Source organism: Papio anubis, chromosome 6, assembly GCF_008728515.1.
Source record: "Papio anubis isolate 15944 chromosome 6, Panubis1.0, whole genome shotgun sequence".
Taxonomy (NCBI): Eukaryota; Metazoa; Chordata; class Mammalia; order Primates; family Cercopithecidae; genus Papio; species Papio anubis.
Window position 1 is genome coordinate 16109707 of NC_044981.1, and position 23212 is coordinate 16132918.

A 23212-nucleotide genomic window follows, 5' to 3' on the forward strand; every position below is an offset into this window, starting at 1 on the left:
CTCAGCCTCCCGTGTAGCTGAGACTACAGGCAGGAGCCACCACACCCGGCTAATTTTTTTGTATTTTGTGTAGAGATGGGGTTTCACTATGTTGCCCAGTCTGGTCTCAAACTGCTGGGCTCAGGTGATCCTCCTGCCTCGGCCTTCCAAAGTGCTGAGATTACAGGTGTGAGCCATCAAGCTGGCCTGAAGTAAGTTTTCTAAGTTTCCATGGCTGAAACCCACATCATCTGGCTTCTATAAAGAAATAAAAAAGGTAGCCTATGTAATGTATTGGCAAAGAGGAACAAGTGGTAAATGAGTGAATAGTTGTAGACCTTTAATAGCTACTATTGCAGTAATGCCACCTGTTAGGTCAGGAGATGGGCATCTTAGCTTAAGACAAGGACAACATCTGGTTGCCTGGGAGAAGGGACAGGCAGGGTATCAGATGCTGAATGAATGTTTAATGAATGAGTGAGATAAGGCAGGAGATAGAATGAGCAACCTGAGAGAAGGCCTGGTGCCCTGTAAGGCGTTTTGATTCAGCAGAACGAGTAAGGAGAAGCCCTTCTGGAGGGTAACACACCAGCACTAGACCAAGACACCTGGCTCACTGGTCAACTGCAAAAACTTTCATACTCAGACTGTTTTTCTCAATGATGAGGTCTTAATAAGGAACAACGATTATGCCTCCCAGCAATCCACTGTGGCTAAGCCTGGTGGAAAACAGTCTTTTTCCTTTCTTTTTTTTTTTCTTTGAGACAGAGTTTTTTGCTCTTGTTGCCCAGGATAGAGTGCAGTGACACAATCTCAGCTCAGCTCACTACAACCTCCGCCTCCTGGGTTCAAGCGATTCTCCTGCCTCAGCCTCCCAGGTAGCTGGGATTACAGGTGCCTGCCACCATGCCTGGCTTTTGTTTTTTTTTGGATTTTTAGTAGAGACAGGGTTTCACCATGTTGGCCAGGCTGGTCTCGAACTCCTGACCTCAGGTGATCCGCCTACCTCGGCCTCCCAAAGTGCTGGGATGAGCCACCATGCCCGGCCGAAAACAGTTTTCCTTAGGCTTTGGGTTGCTCCTTTTCCTTTTTGCTTTCACAACTGAAATGCGTGCTCGGAGTGATCCAAGATATCTGAAGAACAGTGGCAGCTTGCAGGTGTTTAACCACCGTAAATTCGAGATGGCAGAAAGGCGTCCCCGCCTGGAGCCCCGGGCGATCGCTCACTCCGAGCAGCGTCGCCCAGCGGGCAGAGGCGGCGGGTGTGCTCCCGTGCCTCCTTCCCTTCCTGCAGCACTTGGCGCGCGCAAGCTGCCACCTCCCGGGGCGGCCGGGGGAACTCAGCCGGCGCTGGGAGGCGGGGGCCGCGGTCGAGGGGCGCCGCTATTGGCTGACCGGGCGGGGGAGGAGGGGCGGGGAGACCGTGATTGGCGGGGACCCGAGCTGAAGGGGGCGGGGCCGCTATATCAGAGGAGTCCCTGTCGCGGCGCAGGCAGTTGAGCTGCTGGAGTGCGGCGCCACCGCGGAGGACAGGGGGAGCTGGCGGGCAGCGGGTGAGGGGGTGGCGGGGACGCGAGTGGCGGCCGCGGGGCGCAGGACAAGGGTCCGCAGAGCTGCAGCCTTCGAGGGCCAACCCTCTCCGAGTCCTGGGCTGGGTCCCAGCCGTGACAAGGCGGCAGCCCCGCGCACACCAAAGAGAAGGCGGCTGTGGCGGCAGCGGCAGCCCCAGCCATGCTGTGTTATGTGACGAGGCCGGACGCGGTGCTGATGGAGGTGGAGGTGGAGGCGAAAGCCAACGGCGAGGACTGCCTCAACCAGGTGAGGGCGAGGGGCAAGAGGGGGCCCCGGAGGGTCCTGCGAGACCGAGGGGCCTCGCAGCGAAGCCTGGCACCCTGGCGCGCCGCCTACTAGGGGCCGGGAGGCACTGCGGCTGCAGCCGGGGAGGAGCGCGTCCCCTCCTCTCCACGGGCGTGGGGCGTGCGGTCTCCTCCTGGCGTGCGTGGGGTGCGTGGAGAAAGCGTGCAGCGGGGGTCCCCAGCGCTGAGGGCCTGGCGCAGCCCGCAGCCGGGATCCACCCCCCAGCCCCCCATCATCCCCCCAGTCCAGCACTTTCCCGGAAGAAGGCGGCTCCGCACACCTGCCGCAGGTATGTGCGTGATACCGCCTGTCGGGTCCCCGCGGCGCCTGGCAGTGCCACCCGCGTGCCAGGATGGAATGGAGTGACTCGAAGCAGTCTCGGGCCCCAGGGGTTCTTGGCAGATAAGCCGGGCCCTTGTCTCACGCTGCTTCTCAGGCTGCTGCTCTCAAATGCACCGTTCACCTGCATCTCCGGGTTTGCGGGGGACGGGAGGAATAGGTTTGGGTCATCTACTGCTCGGTTGTTTTTAAGCATGTGGTTCCTTAAGAATGAGGGAGATCGGTGCCAAATAGCGCATAGGTGGTATGGCAGACAGCAAATGTGATCCCAGGAAAACGCTATACCCTCAACCCCTCTAGCTCTGAGATGTTTGGGAAACCGCTTGTGAAGCTTAGCTGACACTTGTGGCGTGTTGCCTCAATGTGTTTGATTTTTGGAGTCCAGATGGTTAAAATTGCCCAGATAATAAGTCGCCAAAAATCAGCTGTGCAGAGTATGCTGGTGGAGGGAATTCCGGTCATTGGAATGAGACGGAAAATACCCTGTAGTTCTCCCTCCTCATCTTTTGGAAGGCTACTTTTGAGGACTCTTTTTTTCTCTATTGCAATTGGTCATGCCCTAGATGTTAAAAGGAATTATGAGTCTCCATACTATAGGTCGTAGTTTGGTGTCGTTGGAGCCGTAGAACTTTGTTTTTCCAGTTTAGATCAGGAATTGGAGCACTACTGAACTTTGTAAAAAGTACCAGCAGTCGGCCTCCGGGAGTCGTTGGGTTTGCTTTGACATGTACCATTTGCTCATCCAGGCTGCATTCCTTTTTGTTTTAGGTGTGCAGGCGACTGGGAATCATAGAAGTTGATTATTTTGGACTGCAGTTTACGGGTAGCAAAGGTGAAAGTTTATGGCTAAACCTGAGGAACCGGATCTCCCAGCAGATGGATGGGCTAGCCCCTTACAGGCTTAAACTGAGAGTCAAGTTCTTCGTGGAGCCTCATCTCATCTTACAGGAGCAGACTAGGTAAAGTGAGCTAAAATAAACCACTGTCAAATAGACCTTTGGTTCCCTTTAGAAGGACCGCTGCACCTTCCCAGAGATACTCACAGGCAAGTTTGTTTTGATGCGGAGTTCCATCTTAACTTACGTTTTCCATGCCAGTCTTTTTGTTGAGGTGAAGAGGGAGCTACCTACTTGATCCGAGTGCATTTTCCAATTCATTTTTTAGTTTTTCTTGTCTTTACAAACTTGATGGGTGAGCAGAGTTGAATTCTTACGAACACTTCAGATAAGTGCTACCCCAGAAAAAAAAATAAAGAAAGAAAAACCACCTGACCCGACTGACTGACTTCCTGATAGCAGCATCTAATGCCCGATAGTAACCTCTGCCTCAGCAGTGTTACTATAGGTCATTGCAGACTGTTCTAACAGAAAGCAGGAAACAGTTCCTCTTGGGTTACTTAAACTTGGTCAGTTTCTTCAGCCTAGTGTCAGATTACAGTGTGCAGCCAAGAGTTCTGTTTGACTTCATGCAGAATTTTTAAAGTTTTTTAAGTTTCTTGAAAATGTAATTTCATGAACTCTTCTGAGGCTGCTGTAACTGAATTCCAACCCACAGATATGTTACACAGGATTGGTGAGTTTAGATTGAATTTATCTCTCTACGTTGTAAAACACCACCAGCAGTGGTAGACAACTGAAGCATGTGGTCTCATTTTTCAAACAAAGTATGTTCTCCGCTCGACTCACTCTAATACTTTTCTCAAGAACGAGCCAAACTAGGAAATTGATATTTAATATTTATTGAAAGGCAGGAGACTTCAATCTTACAGTGGCATATAAAATATTAAAAAGGAAAGCAGCTACTTTAAAGACAGCAAACTTTGGATCTAAGTTCTAATGCTTTTCATAATTCTTTGGCTGAGAAATATGCCATGCATGTGAAAAATGTGATTCTAAAAATTTTAAGTAATGATGAAGGAGCGTTATCCTTTAACAGTTTTTTACATGACATTTGCTTGTTTGTTTTACCCAAGGACTGATAAAAACTCATTTTGAAAAACTATTCATTTGAATTTGAAATCTCCACTTTGCCTTGTAATCGAGCTTTAAAGGTTGAGGCAGATGTTTAATTTTGTTTCTGAATGAAGATGGTATATTGAATTCTTGGTACTCCTGAAAATATCTTGCAAAATATTCAAGTGATTGCATGCTTCAGGATGTTTTAGCTGTCTGTGTTAATCAGAATAGGCTTTTAAAAATTATTATTTAAAGCTGATTTGTGAAAGCTTTGTGCTTCACTGTCATAACTTGCAGTCAAATACAAGATATAACACAACATACTGGAATTTTCATTGTGTAGTCCTATTATGATTTTGTAATTATTTCAAGATCTCTAGATGCAACCCAGTTTTGATGGCACAAATTTATTTTTTAAATCTTCAGAAGCTTGGAGTACCAAATAACTGCATTTAAACAATGGCTGCAGTGATAATAGCATAATACATTTGTTTTATGAATGTATTCAGACTTTATAATTGACTAGTAGATGGTCTCTACCTGTGCTTTCCTGTAATTGGATTAGTAACTATTATCAAATCAATTTTATTCATGTAAGAAATAGGGACATTTTATGAATTATAACTCAAATCAAATTTCCTGTCTTGGTTTCTCCTTTATTGATTCAATGGACTTGGACTCTTGAGATTCATAATAGTACTCAAAGAATGTACATACCTAGTTCAACTAGGTAATTTTAATTGATTTTAATTCCTTTTTGAAATTGCATTGAAAAGTTAGTGTGGCCTTAACTTTTAACTTGCTTTTAATATATTGGTGAATTTTACTTGGTTTTGTGGGGTTGGCTGAAATACATAACTGACACTTAAGTTTTAGTAACTAGATAAAGTGATTTGTAATTAGCATTTATACCTCTTAATTAGGACATCAGAAGCTGTACTGGATCCAGTTTACAATTAGCATTGTTTTTGCATGCATGAAACTATAGAACAAAAATACTTATATTTACAAATGCTAGCAAATGAAGCTGGTTCATAAACTTCTTTGATGTTTAATTATTTGTTGTAAAATACTTACATAAAATGCCATGAATATACAATAGGTCTGTTTATGTAGTGAGTAAATTTAGCTTTGACAATCCAGTTATGAGAGGTGATTTTTTTACTCTTTTCTAAATCATGAGAGTGCATGTAGTATAGTACACTGAAAGTGTCTAGACAGTTTATTAAATGGTGCTGAAATATCCTGGCAGAGTTGTCCTCTGGGGACAATCAAGGTAGCCAAGTTGGGGAGGGCAGTTAACATATTAGTTCATATCAGATTAGGGAGGCCCTTGTGAGAATGATGGGCAGGAAGGCCTGTTTGTCAAAGGACAGCACCAGGGAACCAGGCAGAAGCCCTGTATTGTAGTTTCAGCTCTGCCACCAACTACCAGCCATCCAGACTGCCATGGGCCCAGCTCTGCATCCTACTTGAAAGCCCCTGAAGAGATGGTTTCTAAATTTCTCTTAGCAATAACTTTTTTCATTGCTTTCGTGTCCTCTTTATATTATTTTCCTTAATGTTTTCCTAAATATGTATCTCCGAAAACAGAAAAAGCACATCGAGTGTTTGTTTGCTTAGATTGGTAGGTAGAGTTCTGATTTGGCCTAATTTTAGATTTGATTCTTCTATCTAGATTATGCTTTGCTCTTGAATATGAACCTCAAATGTAAAAGGAGAGTCTTACTTTTCAGCTGGCATATTTCAGCGATGGAGACAGCAGGCAGTTTCAGCAGATGTTTGTGATGCCATGGAATAAAATGAATAGTGAAACAAATTAATGTATTCTGGAAGTAGATCTGAAATAATAATCATCTTGGAAATTCTTGCCCTTCAAAGGCTTTGAGTTTACTGCAATTCTGACTGGATTTTGTCAACATTTTCAAAACCAGAGATTAGAGAAGTATATGCTTCATCTTCACAATGGTAATTATACCATCCACTGCCAATAAAAATCTGTGTTTTTTTCCTGACTTAGCCACGTTTTAGCAGAGCTCTGAAGTCTTTGCTAGGAGACGTTTTGCTTAGGTAAGGCTCACCAACACATGGATTCTCTTTTCCAGAAAACAACCCCAGTCCAAGAGCTCTGTGAGTCCCAAACTAAATGTTCACAGAAATGCTATAATCCTGGATGTTAAATTTCATCCAGATTTCAATGATGCCAGCAGTGATGAGTTTGACTCTGACTCGTCCCTTGTTAAATCTGTCCTATTCTGACCTCAGCTCCATCCTCAGCCCTTGGGAAAGCCTTCTCTAGCCTTGCTTGGGAGACTAAACTCCCCCAGGACATCATGTATCTTTCCTTTACGGCATTTAATGAGCTTATAATACTACATATACTTAGGTGGCAATTTGTTTATTATCAGTCACTCTAATAACCTAAACTCCATTAAACAGAAAGCTGATCAACGTTGTATTCCCAGAATCTAATAATAAGTGCCTGTTGCATATTTGTTGAATCATCGAATTAAGAACTTGGAAGTAAACAAAAATGGAGTTAACTGATGCACGTTTTCCTAACAGATGTTGAGATGTTTTTCACTTTGCTTCGATAAACTGAAAAGTTGAGAGTATCTCAAAGAAACCTCACCATTTAAAAAATGTTTTATAGTGATTATTTTCTACTTGAACTTAACTTAGAGCTTCCTCACATGCTTTTGCTTCCTTTCTTTCACCCCCTCTACCCCATCCTGGACCATGTGTTTATTGTGGCTATTAGTTCTTTCCTAAAAGAAACTACCACTTATCTGGGCCGTCTATGAAGGTCAGATAGTTTTCAAGTTATAGCATCACTTTAACTGCAACCCATTTATAGTCCTAAGTACATATTAACTAGGTATTTCCGTCTTCCAACAAAAATCATTTTTAGATGTGGAAATCTAGGAAAGATTGCATGCCCAAACACAAAATAGGCCCTGGAAAGTAAAAACAGTAAAAGCAGCCATGTGGTTATTTCCAAAGAAAGTATTTAATCAAATTTTGAATTTCTGATTTAATTTTTTCTTTTGTTAAGGCTATAGGATGTTTGTGTTATTATATGTGTTTATTTCAGCCAAGGAACACCTGTCTGGGTACCTTTAGGCCCTTTTTGACTTTCTGGTACTTATATATTTGTATGAAATATTCAAAGAAGGTTTTTTAAATGTCATTTAAAATTAAATCTGAGCATTTAGAAGGCACCTAGGGTCAGACTCAGGGTGACCAGTGTTGAGCAGCTGTAGGGACACTGGGTGTGTTTCCTCTGAATGGTGTCCCACTGTGGCCTGTTCCCAGCCCTCTTCTGTACCAGCAGCAGGACCTAGCAAGTAACTCAGGATGTAAAAAGATGATGAGGTCTGAAAATTCCTGAACCTTCCTGGCCTCATGGAATAAATGTACCAAAAGGCATTCCTGGCTAATCTAGATTGTTGAGAAAGAGATTGTAGTTAACACTTTTGGATTTCAGGACTGCCTAGATTGGTGTTTGCCTAGGATGGGTATCTACTGTGAGTGAATAAGCACATTTTTTAGAAGTGCAGATTTTCTGCTTTCAATTAGAAGTGTTCTTCTGGTGTGGGTTGTGATCACTTTTGAAGTTGGAAATTTTCCCAGCTGCTGCCCTCCACATCTTTTAACTGCTTTAGAGCAGGAACACTTTCATCAGTGATTCTCGTTTTGTACTTTCGGCTTTGAAAAGGATCTCCTTAAGCCTACATAGAGGCCTAACTTGGTAATTATTTGGCTGTGACAAGTTTCTCAGTGGCACGCCCTCCAGGAAGTAGATAGATGTGGTGGTTCATGTTAGATATGGCTAGTTATTTGAATCCTTGACCCTAAGGGATTTTTACTAGTATTACTTTCTTAAGTTCTTATGAAAATTTTCAAACATACAGGAAAATTGGAGATTTTTTACAGGGAACACCTATATATATACACACTATATATGTGCACACACACACACTATATATGTACACTATATGTACACTATATATTCTATATAGTGTATATATACTATATATCTACTTCAGTATGTATTACATATTCATCCATTTATCAGTCCTCTACCCACCCATCAATCTGTCTTACTTTTTAGATGCATTTCAAAATAAGTTGTATATAAGTATGTTTCGCCCTAAATACTTCAGCATGCATAACATTAACTAGAACTCAATGTTTGCAGTTTTTTCTTTTGATGTAAAATTTATGTAAATCCTAATTGCACCATTTAATGATTTTTGACAAACGGCTGTGCTTGTTTAAATAAAACTGCTATCAAAATTTAAAACATTATCCTCACTCCAGAAAGTTCCCTCAAGCCCTTCTGCAGTCAACCCCTCCCCTTCTTCCCCACCCCCATCCGCCGCCTGTCACACCTCTGTCATGTGTTCATCTACCAGAGATGAGCTATGCCTGTGCAGCTTTATCTATATGGAATCTTGTGGTATGCACTCTTGGATGTCTGGCTTCTTTTGTTCATCACAGATTTTTCGAGATCCATCCACATTGTCGTACGTATCAGTGGTTGGTTCTTTTATATTGCTGGATAGTATTCCATTGAATGACTCTAGTGTTTGTTTATCTATACTCCTAATAATGAACACCTGTTTTCCAGCTAGTATGAATAAAGCTGCCATAAACATTCTAGTATGTACCTTTTTTTTTTTTGTAGACACATATTTTCATTTCTCTTGAATAAATAAATACCTAAGAGTAGAATAGCTGGGTCATGGAGTAAGTAATCATTTCATTTTATAACTGCCAGACCTTTTCCCAAAGCTATTTGGCAATTGTGCTATTCTGTACTCCCAGCAAGAATGTAAGAGTCGAGTTCCTCCACATACCTGCCAGCTTTCTGGTGGGTGTGTAGTGGTAGAGTGTTGTGGTTTTAATTTGCATTTCTCTGACAATTAATATTAAACACTGGTTCATGTTTTTATTGGCCTTTCATATATCTTTTTCAAAGTATCCAAGTCATTTACTCATTTTTGTTGTTTGCCTTTTTTTTTTTTTTTTTGAGTTGTACAAATTCTTCATGTACCCTAGATACCAGTCCTTTGTCAGATACATGTTTTGTAAATGTATTTCCTCCTGTGGCTTACCTGTTTTTCTGGTGCCTTTTATGAGTAGAAGTTTTTAATTCTGGTGAAGCCTAATTGATCCACTTTCTTCTTTTGTGATTTTTGCTGTGTCCTGAGAAACCTTTGCTACCTGGAAGTCATGAAGATACTCTTACGTTTAGTTTTTAAAGCGTTACGATTTTAGCTTTTACATTTAGGCCCATGATCCATCTTGAACTGACTTGTGTTTTACTGAAATGAAAGATACAAAACAGAAAACTCTCATAGCAATTCTGTTGTGATTTGAGAGTTTTTAAATATAACTTGGCAGTCAAAGTTTGGTTTAAAATAAACTGTGGTTAGGTGACTCACTGGACTGAGGCGGGCTGACTGGTGATCACAGTGGCTTCTGACAAGGGGAGAGCAGAACCAGCCATTACTCCCTATGGCTAGAGTCAGCCGTGGCTTTCCAGGAGAAATACAGTTCAATTATTGGTAATTGAGAGTTTGAAAAAAAAAATAGCTACTTAGCTGTTTTAAAGATGTAGGTTAGTTCTTAAATTTTGAGTTTAATAATGAATCTGGATATAGTTATTTTACATTTGTCATTAAAAGCTCTTCAAAATGGTGTCATTGGTGAGGCAACTGGAGGGCAGTAACCGAGAGGAACCCTCTGTGATGCGCAGATCAATAGCTTCCAATTGGTTTGCAGGAAGCTCTGCTTTGATTCCTCGATAATTGCTTTATGAGACAAGCCAGTGTTTAGAGGAAAGTTCTCTGATTACAACTCTTAAAAGGTAAATGATCTAACTTCATTCCTTAGCACTGTAAGAAGGAATTAATTTTTAAAAGAGAGAAAATTTGAAGTACTTTGAAAGAAAAATACAGTAAGAATATGTGATTCGTTTTTAAAATTAAAATTTGGCATATCCTCACATTCACTCCATTAAAAAAAAAATCGTCCATAATGCTCAGTAAACGTTAATTCATTTGTGCCCATGATGCCAGGACATGAGTTAGCCAGAATCTTATGACTGGGGCCCCAAAATGTCAGTTTTCTCAGTAACTGGGTAAAACTTAGAGAAGAGTCATGAATTAGAAGGTATAACCTGAAGAATGTTTAAAAGGTGCGGTTCGAGCTTAATTTGTGCTCAGAGGACATATTCATGGACATTTGCTTAAGACAAAGAAAACAGTTTTTTCCAAAGGCTTTCTTTCTGTTTGTGATTCTAGGATGTAGCCTATATTGAATTGAATATGTCATCTACTTTTGATCTTTAGTGCAAGAGCATTCACTGCAGGCACAACTTCTTTGACCACCTCTGCTTGTTTTGATATGATTGGTAACCTTTCGCCTACTTTACAAAAAAAAAAAAAAAGGAGGGGGCAAAACCCAGGAGCCCAGATAGTTACAATCCAGATGGTTTGAGAGGAAAATACTAAGAGAAAATACTTGATTCAAAACCACCCATAAATATTGAGCCATCATTGAAGTTCTTGTTAGAAACGTTATCTCTGAGCTCTGTTATCCTCTGTCTTGGAAAGAGCCTGTTAGAGTGCTGACCTTTGCTACTAGTACTCCGTCGTACTGTTCTCCTGGAGAACATAAACTTGTCACCCAAAAGCTAGATTGTGGCTGGAGTTATTTTGATGGGATATGTCTCTTCATTCTAAAAGGCTGCACGTCCATCTAAAAAGGAACTCTCAGACATGTTTACCCTATAACCCCAGCTTAGGGCTGGGCACAGAGGCAATGCAAGACAAATATTTATTGACTGGAAATGAAAAGGTTGCTTTATAGCCATGAAACTGCAAAATGCAGGAAGGGCCTATCAGAAAGCTGACATTGACAGTAAGGAGAAGGATCTTTCATGCTTATCAGGCATCCTCTGCAGTCCAGGCTAGAATGTGGAGTATGTCCAAAAGGTCAATCATCCCCCTTGCTAGACCTTTTCTTAAATTCTGGCCCATATGCTGAGAAGGATCAATGGTGCTCTCAGGCTGCCTGTCACCTGTTTACATTCTGTTACTGCTTCTTTGCCTTTGATTTTGGCCACTGTCTCTCCAGAAGTGTAGACATGGACAGGTTGCAAAAAGACGTGGAATTGATTCAAAACTCTTCTCACTATTTAGTAAAGCAGGAGCTAGTCTCTAACTTTAGACTTGAAAAATAAGTTAAAAGTCACTTTTGCCTGTAATCCCAGCACTTTGGGAGGCCGAGGCAGGAAGATCACAAGGTCAGGAGATTGAAACCATCCTGGCTAACACGGTGAAACCCTGTCTCTACTAAAAATACAAAAATTAGACGGGCATGGTGGTGGGTACCTGTAGTCCCAGCTACTCAGGAGGCTGAGGCAGGAGAATCGCTTGAACCCGGGAAGTGGAGGTTGCAGTGAGCCGAGATCATGCCACTGCACTCCAGCCTGGGTGACAGAGCAAGACACCATCTCAAAAAAAAAAAAAAAAAAAAGACGCCACTTTTACATAAGCAGTAATTAAACTAAGAAGACTTAGTTTGTGGCAATATTCTTCAAATCTTTCAGAGCATAATTTCTTCTTTAACATAAGCATAGATGCAGATTTTAGTTTCCTAACAGCACGCCTCCACGCCAGTTGAATACAGAGATGGGTACATTCACCAAGATGACGTTTATCAAATGGTCATCTAAGAAACCTTTTGAGGCCTGCAACAGTGTGGTAAACCATGGCTTGCTGAGAATGCTAGATCTCAGTCCTCAGAGAGCTATTTTACAGCAAGTTATTTTTGTGGTGATTCCTTTGCCCCAGTGGGGGCTCCCTTCTCAGTTTAGCAGTATGTCAGAAATACTTTAAAGATTAGCAGATGTTTGGGTTAATAAAAAGCATGTTTATCTTCTTTCAGGCTATTACACATTCTTACTATGATTTCTTTACAGGGACTTTGAAAAAAGAAAAAAACTGTAGTATTTGGCAGAGTTTCATCATTTTAAATATTTCTTTGTCATTACAGAATGCACAAAACATTGAATTTAAACACTTCTTAGTGAAAATAAGATTAATGGCTCTTGTCAGCCAGACATTTTAGATTCTAAGTGTAGCACTTCCTTAGATTTGTAGCCTCACTGTCTCCTCTTAGCTGATTCTTACTCGTTCATGTTCCTCTACCTGGAATGTGAGACACAGATATATTATAAACAGAAGCAGTGTTAGGGACATCGCACCTGGCCAAAGTTATAATTCATTTGTTAATGGGAGGAATATTGTGGCAATATTAACCTTGTTTGAGAGGTTATGACAAGTCATCAAAGGAAGGTTAAAACTTCACATTGGCCAGGGACACATGTTATAACTGAGGCCAATCTGTCTACAGCAGTTTAGATGCTCTTCAGAGTTTTGGGCAGTGTGACGAGTATCTGAATTTTGCAGGAGTTTTTAAGTGTGACATACCTTTTAGTAAATGTAGAGTATAGTATTGTATACAACTAGGAGAGGCTCAAACAGGATGAAACTAAGGTTGGAAAGTAAACTAATCACATATAATATGCAGTCTTATGTACATTTTTGGAGCGCTCTGATGTTCGAGGCACTTAAGAAGTCATATATAATATACATGTTATGTCAAATACTGTAGTAGAGGAATAGAGGATTTGCATGTGATACAGACCAATGGGTATCCAAGCAAGGGGACAGAAAGAATGGCCATCAGGACAGAGGGAGCAGCAAGACCAGAGACACCATGGCATGAACATGCTTCCTGGATTTTCCAGAGAGAGGAACTGTTCCCTCTCCTGGGGCATAGCAGCTGCAGGGAATGACAGGAGACGTGGCTGGAAAGCTGGGGCCAGATGGCGGAGACTCCTCAGCTCCATGTCAATGACGTGCTCCCTTGGCAAGCCGTACAGATCCCTTGAAGGATTTTGAGCAGAGAAATGACAAGTTTACACTAGAAACAAGCAGCATGGAAGGTAGGCTGCCTGCATGGAGTCTGGAGGAGGAGAGCAGCTCAGAGAATAGCGTAAATTCTTCCTGCAAGTAGTATTGAGGAGGTACAAACAGGAGCATAGAACTGGATTTAAATAGTTTTCAGAGACAAGAAAGTCAAGTGAAATTGGACAGAGTCCAAAGTCAGTCTGTGGTCTCCATTGGGAGAAAAAGGGCTTTGGAAAGAATATATGGAGTTTGGTTTTGAATGAGCCGAAATTGAGGTAGTGAAGAATATCCAGGTGGTGAAGCCTATAGGAGATTGGACATTTTTCCTGTGATTCTTAGGAGAGAAGCTGGCACTGAGACTAGAGATAGGGGTATCATTTGAATAAAGGTGAGAATTTTGTGTTTATGTATAGGGTTCCTTAAGATTCTATGAGAATCTATGTCAAGATACATTTTTTCTGATTAAAATAATTTATTTTAAAACACTATAATGCAGAAACGTATGTGTAATTATTTTATGTTTTGTAGCCTTAATGTTACCAAACTTGTATTAAATAAGTTTATCTTGTTTGAGTCACAACTTTTATTCCAAAGAAACTCAGTTTTTACTTTGATTTTGTCTTAATACTGATGGTTTTTTTTTTAAAGTTCTTTAATGTTAAGCATTTTCAGTGTGACTTTTTAAATTGCTCTCCTGAAAAGTGACTGTGAAATTGCTAAGTAGGCTGAGATTGATGTCAGGTTATCCCCAAGCATAACCTCACTCTCACCTTGCTCTGCAGGCATATCTTTTTCTTGCACATCAAGGAGGCCCTCTTGGCAGGCCACCTTTTGTGTTCCCCAGAGCAGGCAGTGGAACTCAGTGCCCTCCTGGCCCAGACCAAGTTTGGAGACTACAACCAGAACACTGCCAAGTATAACTATGAGGAGCTGTGTGCCAAGGAGCTCTCCTCTGCCACCTTGAACAGGTGAGGCTGCCATCAGGGCGACTGCTTATATTCATAGAGCTATCAAATGTATAAGCATTTCCAGAAGAAGATGAATCTGTGGTACATACACATAATTCATGAGGTTAAGACTGGGCCATTGCCCAATTTAACCAAGTATTTTTTTTTAATTTGTTAGCCTTTTATTTGAAAAATATATAAACACAACATGAAATGCTATATAATGAGAATTTTTTGAATCTCTGCCTTTAAGTACAAATCTCCTAAAATAAAAAAATCTATTATGTATATTGGTGTTTTCTTCATCCCAGCAAGAATTAAACCAGGAGATCTAACATAGGCATTTTAGTTATCTATTCCTGAATAACAGGTTACCCCAAATCTTAGTGGCTCAAAACAACAAAAATTGTCTCACAGTTCTGTAGGTCAGAAACCTGGCCATGTCTTGGCTGGGTCCTCTGGCTCATGAGACAGTAGTCAAGCTGCAGGTGGAACTCTGTCTCATCTGAAGGCTCAACTGAAGGTGGCCTCCACGCCAGGTTGACTCCTGTGGTTTGTTGGCCTGCCTCCTTCCCTGGCTACAGGGGCCTCAGGGGTCAGCTTTATACTTATAAACTATATGTGGACAAATACATGAGACTTTCCAATATGTAAATTTGACTTATGTATATTTTTAGAGACTTTCCATAATTCTTCAATTCATTACCCATTCAGCATCCCCAAAGTGTTTTTACCAAGTATTTAATAGTTGAGATCCCAGTGTCTTAGAGGTTTTTTATAGTAAGTTCGCTAAATACAAGAAACATCAGTAATACATAAGTTTTAAGCTGTTGTGATTCATCAGTGTTAGTATATTTCACTTGTGAAGACTACATGGGTTTATCTCTAAAGTTAATATCTGTATACTTAATTCTCTGTCCTCTTGGTGTCCTCCAGCATTGTTGCAAAACATAAGGAGTTAGAGGGGACCAGCCAGGCTTCAGCTGAATACCAAGTTTTGCAGATTGTGTCGGCAATGGAAAACTATGGCATAGAATGGCATTCTGTGAGGGATAGCGAAGGGCAGAAACTGCTCATTGGGGTTGGACCTGAAGGAATCTCAATTTGTAAAGATGACTTTAGCCCAATTAATAGGTAAGCCAAGACTTAACTTTTTTTGACCTAAGCATGTGTATACATCTGTAGCTCTCAACATAATAGAAAGTAGGAAGGGATTTACTCGACAGTCAGCTCTTAGGAATGAAATATTTCATTTTGGTATGTATATTAACTTTATTCAGGCCTGAATAACCATTTTAAATGTTACTCAAGGTATACAATGTGGCAGAGTTAACATTTTCCAAATAACCCATTCACTGCCATAAAAAACTTGTTTTCACCTCTAGACATGCATGTGTACACACCCAGCACTTGCTCCTACACTTCCCTCCACATATGCCCAACTGCTTTTCACTGTATCTTTATGACGAGGCAGCATCATGGTGATGTGATAGCCCCAGAGGAAGCGTCTGATTTTTCTCCTAGGTCATGAGCAAATGGGGATCCCACAAAGGCACACACATGGTGAAGAATCAGTCCTTCTAGATCTGCTTTCTTTTCTCTTCCCGTCTCTTAGGATAGCTTATCCTGTGGTGCAGATGGCCACCCAGTCAGGAAAGAATGTATATTTGACGGTCACCAAGGAGTCTGGGAACAGCATTGTGCTCTTGTTTAAAATGATCAGCACCAGGGCGGCCAGCGGGCTCTACAGAGCGATAACAGAGACGCACGCATTCTACAGGCACGTATCTCATGTGCTTGGTCACCTCAGCACCGCAGCTCTAAGGTTTTTAGGTGACAACCAGGTTTCTACAGTTCCTTGGATTGTTGTGTCAATGAGTCTAGTACAGAATTTAGGAAATTCTGAACATTTTGTTTCTGCAGTAGCAGTGGAGTCCTTGTTAATGTAGTCTTGTTTTACCCACAGAAGGTGCATGTGTGTGAGCCACACAAACACATTCTCTGCTTGCCTCCTACCATATTTTCTTATGCCGTTAATCTAGACACAAAGTGTGTTAGGAGATTTCTACGCCTATTTAATCAATACAACAACCCTAAGAGGTTAAGTATTATTACCCTAATGTTAAAGATGAGGGAACTGGGAGAATAAATATTTACTGAGTCTAGCACTCAGGTTCAAAGCCAAGTTTGACTACCCTAAAGGTAACCCTGAGTGGGTGGGCCTGCTCCACTGCCCAGGAGAAGGATAGCACAGGTCATCTTTTCTTTCTGGCGGAGCTGCTATCCCGAATCCTCACTGTGTACGAAAGGATGTTTTAATAACAATATTGATCCCCTCATTTCAGAGGGTACTTTGAAGCCAAGTTGTGATTGGACTCAGGTATTTGGACAATGAGAGTTAAGAAATTTAAGTCGTAGGCATCTTTAAACTTTTTTAATGTTAAAATAGATATACAACTTGTGAAACAGAACGGAATATTTGTAGACATTTCTAACATAAAAGCCAAGACTTCAAGGCAGATGCCCTTTTTCTTCCATAAGCAACTTGACTCGGTAGCATCTGTCCTGGGGAGGAGGTATGTGCTCACTGCCCTCTGTATTTACTGCTTTATGGAAACCATAACGTTAGGAGATGTTAGGGAAACAGAGGTGTAATCACTGAGGATATCTACCAGATGTAAAACTGGAAGGACTTACTTTCATACGTGCAGACAAGAATATGAAACATCTGCTTGTTCTTGTTGACAACAGCTAATAAGGGGGCTGCTGGGCTCTTTGGTGTTAAAGTAGATGTTCAATCTTGCCTTGCAGGTGTGACACAGTGACCAGCGCCGTCATGATGCAGTATAGCCGTGACTTGAAGGGCCACTTGGCATCTCTGTTTCTGAATGAAAACATTAACCTTGGCAAGAAATATGTCTTTGACATTAAAAGAACATCAAAGGAGGTGTATGACCATGCCAGGAGGGCTCTGTACAATGCTGGCGTTGTGGACCTCGTTTCAAGAAGCAACCAGAGCCCTTCACACTCGCCTCTGAAGTCCTCAGAAAGCAGCATGAACTGCAGCAGCTGTGAGGGCCTCAGCTGCCAGCAGACCCGGGCGCTGCAGGAGAAGCTGCGCAAGCTGAAGGAAGCCATGCTGTGCATGGTGTGCTGCGAGGAGGAGATCAACTCCACCTTCTGTCCCTGTGGCCATACTGTGTGCTGTGAGAGCTGCGCCACCCAGCTACAGGTAGGGGAGTCAGCTGCCCACTTTTGCCTGCAGCCTCAGCTATCCCTCCTCTTAATGGGGAGTAGGAGCCAGGTACTGGCTTGCTCATGCACCGACGGGAAATGCCCATCTTCACTCGGAAACGGTCTTTGTACTTGGTGACCTAAAAGGTATCGACCTTTAGAAACATTTTAGATTAGTGTACTATTTTCAACAACATAATTACTCCAAATTATACAGTGTTTTCAAGTTCTGAAAATGAGGCTCAGATTCCTGGGTAACGTACCTAGTTAGCAGCTGACCTGAGGACTAGAATCCAGGCCTCCTGAGGCCTGGCCCAGGGCTGCTTCCTCTATTTCAAGTTGCCTCCCTTTTTCTGACACTTAGGAGGATGGTCTTTATTACTTAAGATATTTGGGAAAGAGGCCGGGCGCGGTGGCTCAAGCCTGTAATCCCAGCACTTTGGGAGGCCGAGACGGGCGGATCACGAGGTCAGGAGATCGAGACCATCCTGGCTAACCTGGTGAAACCCCGTCTCTACTAAAAAATACAAAAAAAAACTAGCCGGGCAAGGTGGCGGGTGCCTGTAGTCCCAGCTACTGGAGAGGCTGAGGCAGGAGAATGGCGTAAACTCGGGAGGCGGAGCTTGTAGTGAGCCAAGATCCGGCCACTGCACTCCAGCCTGGGCGACAGAGCAAGACTCCGTCTCAAAAAAAAAAAAAAGATATTTGGGAAAGAATACTTCTCAATTATCCCTGGATGGGTTGTTAACTCTGTGATATTGGTGATTAATTTCCTTTTATGATTGCAAATGCCTCAAGGGCATATGAGTTGACTGTTATTTATTAGCAAGTCAAACTAATTTTAATATTAACAACAATAAAAAGAGAATTCACGTATAGTTTTCTTCCTTTCTTGCATGAAGAAGAATTTTTAATTTCCTCTTATAATAAGTTTTTTCAATTTGTTTTTATTTCTCAGCTGTGTTTGCCAAACGTCACTATGGTTTTATGTAAAACTGATCCTAAATAATACTTAGTCCTTCAGAAGCTGCTAATTTCAGAGCTAATAAGACCAAACGACCCCTGTGTCCTTTCCCCAGAAGCAGTCATAGGCTTGTCTTTTTCTGCCCACCCAGTCCAACTCTCATCCGTAAGTCTCTCCTGAGGGCTGATGATGGGCACGGACTTTCTGAGAAGTCAGCCAGGAATGTGGAGCTGCCACCTACAGCTAGGAGCAGAGCCACCCTCCCTGGCCATGCGGGCATCAGCCCAGAAATGTTGGCCTGACTCAGTCAGCTGAGCTAAGGACACACAATTTCAAGAAGGGTCTCCTGCATTGCTGCCTGAAGTGTTATAGTCTACTCACGTAGAGACCACATTCTGCACAGAAAGACGTCTTCAGTAATTGCTTTACTCAATGTACTTTGTTTAGTGTTTGACTAAAAATATAATTAATTTCCTTCAGTTTATACTATTTCATAATATTTATGTTTAAGCCCTTGTAAAGTATAAACTTTCAAACTTGTGAGACAGCAAAGATCTCTTATCATTTGAAAGCTAGAAATCAGTGTGATCACAATTGATTTAGAAAATTAAATGCACTAGAGACCAGGGGTGCACGCAGAGACACAGGACCCCACCAAGGCTTGCATGCTAACAGAGACTGTTGGCTTTTCTTTTCCAGTCATGTCCCGTCTGCAGGTCGCATGTGGAGCACGTCCAGCACGTCTATCTGCCAACCCACACCAGTCTTCTCAATCTGACTGTAATCTAATCTGTTGTGCTTTTATTGGACTTGCCATGTTTCCATGAACTGCACTATTATAAACTATAACAATGATAGATTGTGGAGAAAGTAATTACTCCAACACCCATCTGCCACGCAATGTTAAAAAAAAAAAAAAAAGGAAGAAAAATAACACAGCTGCTCCTCACTGCAAAAACATATCCATGTGTAGAATCAACAACTGCAGTGGTGGGGACCAGGAGGAGCTCTGGGACACAGACACGTTCCTTGGATGTTGATTTTTTTTATGATCAAGTAAAGGAATAGGTAAAGTCTTTGATGTCAGTGAAGTGGCAACATACCCAAAAAGTTGGGTACCTTTTAGGAAATGATGTTGTAAGTCTCCTTAATGTATCCCGAGGTAAGTTTCCTACTGGCAGCAGATTTTGTAAGAATTACTTTTAAGAATTTCGTTCTTTTTGTATGGTCATGGAGCTCCAACCATTTTTAATAGGAAAGTTTTCCATAAGTCGTCGCTTTAATGTCATTTCTGTCTTTATAACTTGATCAAGAATGATTGGAAGGCAAACAGATTTACAAATCAATTCTGTGACTTTTAAAAAGTTGACGATGTCAGATCTAAACCAGTGTGGCTAGTAAAAAGCAGCTCACTCAATGTGGGTGGCTCCCTATTCCTTTATGCTCCCTCTATCCCTACCCCCACAAGCCTTTCGATTATAAAATACTACCAATTTTGTTATAAGATTACTGTGGAGTAGTCAAGGACTCCCCGGGCCTTCTGAGCTGGTGGAATATTTCATTTCGGACCGAAAACAGAGAGCACTCTCCTTGGGAAGGGAAAGCAGAGCTTGCTGAGTGAGAGACGGAGCCTCATGGTGTACAACTGAGGGTAGTTAACTCATCACTTCTCCCAAGCACTCGATCCAGCTTCACCCACTGGTGTTGCTTTGCTTGAACTGTCAAGCCTTTTATAGCCTTACCATAATTTAGATATTGTGTCCTTTTCTGTGTTTTGTTTTTCTTTGGGGGTGGGGGTGGGGGCAGGTTTTGTTGTAAAGTAACTGCTTAAGTATTAACTTTGGGTTGTCCCCTCTGTATGTTTCAAAGGGGTTTTGGTTCTTTTTGCTTCTGTATTCTTAAACATGTTTTCCACTCCCACTTGGGCATTTTGGAAGCTGGTCAGCTAGCAGGTTTTCTGGGATGTTGGGAGACCTAGATGACCTTATCGGGTGCAATACTAGCTGAGGTAAAGCTAGAAACCTACACTGTCACTTTACTGAGATTTCTGAGTATACTTTTCATATTGCCTTAATGTAGCAGTAATGTGTGTATGCATTTGTTTCTTTGCACAGACATTTTGTCAAATATTAAAACTCTACTTTTTTATGGCACATATTAGCATATAAGCCTTTATTCCAAGAGGTATTTATTTTTTCACTTGTAAAAAAATAATGTTTCCACGTAAAGAACTCTGTTATATCCTAGAGGACTCTGTCTTTTTATATTCAGGATAATAAAGACTTTAAAGCAAACATGGATGTGTGTATTCTCGTAGTTATTGTCATTTAAGCCAGTTTTATTTCATTTCAAAGAAATAAGCAAGGGGTAACATCACAGTTGGTATCGAATTTGCTCCTACCTGGAATTTTTTTTTTTTTTTAAATAATTTCAGTGCTCTACAAATTCAGAGAAACTTCTCTAGTAACAAACTATAGAAATGATCCTTGAGAGTATAGTCTTTTTTCTTTCTTTTCAAGAAAATTTGAAAATATTTAGGGTATTGGTTCTAATGGAGCTCACTTCACCTAGTTACTCTCTTATTTATGTTTTTGGGTGGTTGGGTTGTAATGTAGTAGAAAATGGGGTCATGTACATAAGCAGATGAAAAGAAAAAATTAGGAAAAGTACTGGAAGCTATTGGAGAAGGAAGGAAGTGGCAAAGTTGGAAGTTAACAATTAAAAAACCCAGCTGGTGCTTGTGCTGCTGGTGTGTGGCCCGCTCAAGACAGGGGAGTGGCCTAGGTCACAGCAGTAAGGGCCTCGGGCTACAGAAGCTCGGACCGTATTCCCGCAGGACTGCTGGTCTACTCTTGCTAGGCCCTAACTGCTCTATGCTTGCCAGTGCATGGTCATCTGTTTCTCCAGAAACACATTTTGGAGTAGAGAATATTGTACATAATATATATAAGTGATCATTATCTGTAGCAATTGGAGGAAGTAAATTTATTTTGTTTAATTAGAGGCGGGGGATTTGTTTTTACTGTGCCTATAACCTAAGTCAATCTTCCATTAATTTCTAGGAATTAACTCATTTGTTCATTCAACACATTTATTGAAACCTACTAAGTTATTGAGCCCCTGGAAATTTAACAGTCATCAAGACATAAATGATTCTGGATGCCTGTATCATGTACTTAGCCTGTAACATGTACTTTTATCTCTGCATGGAAGTTAGATAATATTCAGAATCCAAGAATATTGGCATCAGGCATACCAGTCTCAAAATGCTAGCCAGGTTGATGGAGGGATGGATGGATGACAGGCCGACAAATAGATAAGATTACATATTGTTCACCCCACTAGACCATATGGATGCCTTAAGCTCAGTGACTAACATGAAAACCACTATATTACATGGTGGCATCATAGAACTAGAAGGGAAGTGCAGTGGAGGCACAAGAGGCAGGGATTCATTCTGCTTAGGAGCCAAGGGTAAAGGTGCTTCACAAAAAAGATCACTGAGTAGAGCGTTGACATTCTAGTTGGAAAAAGAAAGTGCACAGCCCATGCCAGGGTTGAAGCGCAGTCTGCTGGGGCTGGCCCACCCCCTGCATGTCAGTGAAGTGGTAAGAAATTGGGCTCTGAAGGAACATGTGAAGTAGAGTCACAGTGGTGGGGAATCTTGAATTCCTGGTTTAACGTGGACATGGTTCTCCACTGCCTTCAGAACAAGGAACTTTTGGGACAGGGGTGGCAATCAGATCTGGTTCTTGCACAGAGAAGGGGTCCAAGAGTAGGAAGAGAACAGTGGCAGAGAACTCAATTTTGACCATCTGTCAACATGAAAAAAATGAGACAGAGTCAAAATACTTTAGAAATATAGTCAGCATTACCGAGAGAGACAAGTCATACGAAAATCCTGTTTCTGGCTTGGAATAGATAGCCTTTAATGGAGAGACAAAAAGGGAGCAAGTCCTGAACGTAGAAAGGAAATTGCAACAGGGTTTGGCCACACATTTGAGATGCCTGGTGATGGGCAAACCTGGAGGCAGTTGAAAGTTTGGGTTGGAACTTCCAGAGGATGAAGATAAAGAGAAACATGTAGTGGCCATTACATTTCATTGATATTTTAAGTCATGACAACTTAGAAGTCATCTATAGGAGTGTGAAAGGGGGGAAAGAATGAAGCTGAGTGTGTGTCAAGGACCCACATCTAAAGGACCCACATCTAAAGTGAACAGTGAGATGATGAAGATATTTGAGAAAGAACCGGCAACGGGATAGGGATCATGAGGGGCAGAAAGCTAAGCCAGGAGGCAGCTGCAAAGAGGCGGTCAGCTGTGTTAGGACTGCTGCAGGGTCAAGGAGGGGGAGTACCAAGAAAGCCATAACATGTGGCAGTATGAGGAAGTGTCAGGGCTTAAGAAAGAGTAGGTGCATGTTCAGAAGTGAGGGGATACTACAAGGTTACCAGATTGTAGTGAGCTGAGTACAGATGTGAGGTGAGGATGCAGAAGTGGTAAGTCAAGGAGATGGTACCATAGGAGAAGTCAGGGCCACGAGAAGTGTTTTGATTTTGTGGGGTTTTTTTTTTCTTTTTTATTATACTTTAAGTTCTAGGGTACATGTGCACAACGTGCAGGTTTGTTACAAATGTACACATGTGCCATGTTGGTGTGCTGCACCCATGAACTCGTCATTTACATTAGGTATATCTCCTAATGCTATCCCTCTCCCCTCCCCCTACCCCACAACAGGCCCCGGCCCCGGTGTGTGATGTTCCCCTTCCAAGCATGCACCACTGTAGTACATAGGAGAGGCCCTCCTCTCCTCTATGCCTACCCAGGGCCTCCCGTTCAAAACACAAAATCAATGTTCTCACTCATAGGTGGGAATTGAACAATGATTTTGTGCTTTAAATGTGAGGCCCTGGGTAGGCATAGAGGAGAAGAGGGCCCCTCCTATGTA

General features: G+C 41.9%; 1 protein-coding gene and 1 pseudogene across 5 annotated transcripts; one reads left to right on the forward strand and one right to left on the reverse strand.

Moving 5' to 3' along the window:
* The first annotated feature begins 1438 nt into the window (after positions 1 to 1438).
* On the forward strand, positions 1439 to 20560 carry MYLIP (myosin regulatory light chain interacting protein). 5 transcript variants are annotated; one of them, XM_003897088.4, is made up of 7 exons: positions 1439 to 1797; positions 2944 to 3134; positions 13900 to 14085; positions 15001 to 15198; positions 15680 to 15844; positions 16876 to 17296; positions 18962 to 20560. In XM_003897088.4, the coding sequence occupies exons 1-7, from the start codon at positions 1711 to 1713 to the stop codon at positions 19049 to 19051; spliced, it is 1338 nt and encodes a 445-aa protein (XP_003897137.1). In that variant the 5' UTR covers positions 1439 to 1710; the 3' UTR covers positions 19052 to 20560. The 5 variants fall into 5 exon arrangements, with proteins under 5 accessions (XP_003897137.1, XP_021792711.1, XP_021792712.1 ...); XM_021937019.2 differs by lacking the exon at positions 18962 to 20560 and having other exon boundaries at positions 16876 to 17795; XM_021937020.2 differs by lacking the exons at positions 15680 to 15844; positions 18962 to 20560 and having other exon boundaries at positions 16876 to 17795.
* A 122-nt stretch (positions 20561 to 20682) lies between these two features.
* LOC116275643 lies at positions 20683 to 20764 on the reverse strand (annotated as a pseudogene).
* Between the last annotated feature and the right edge of the window lie 2448 nt (positions 20765 to 23212).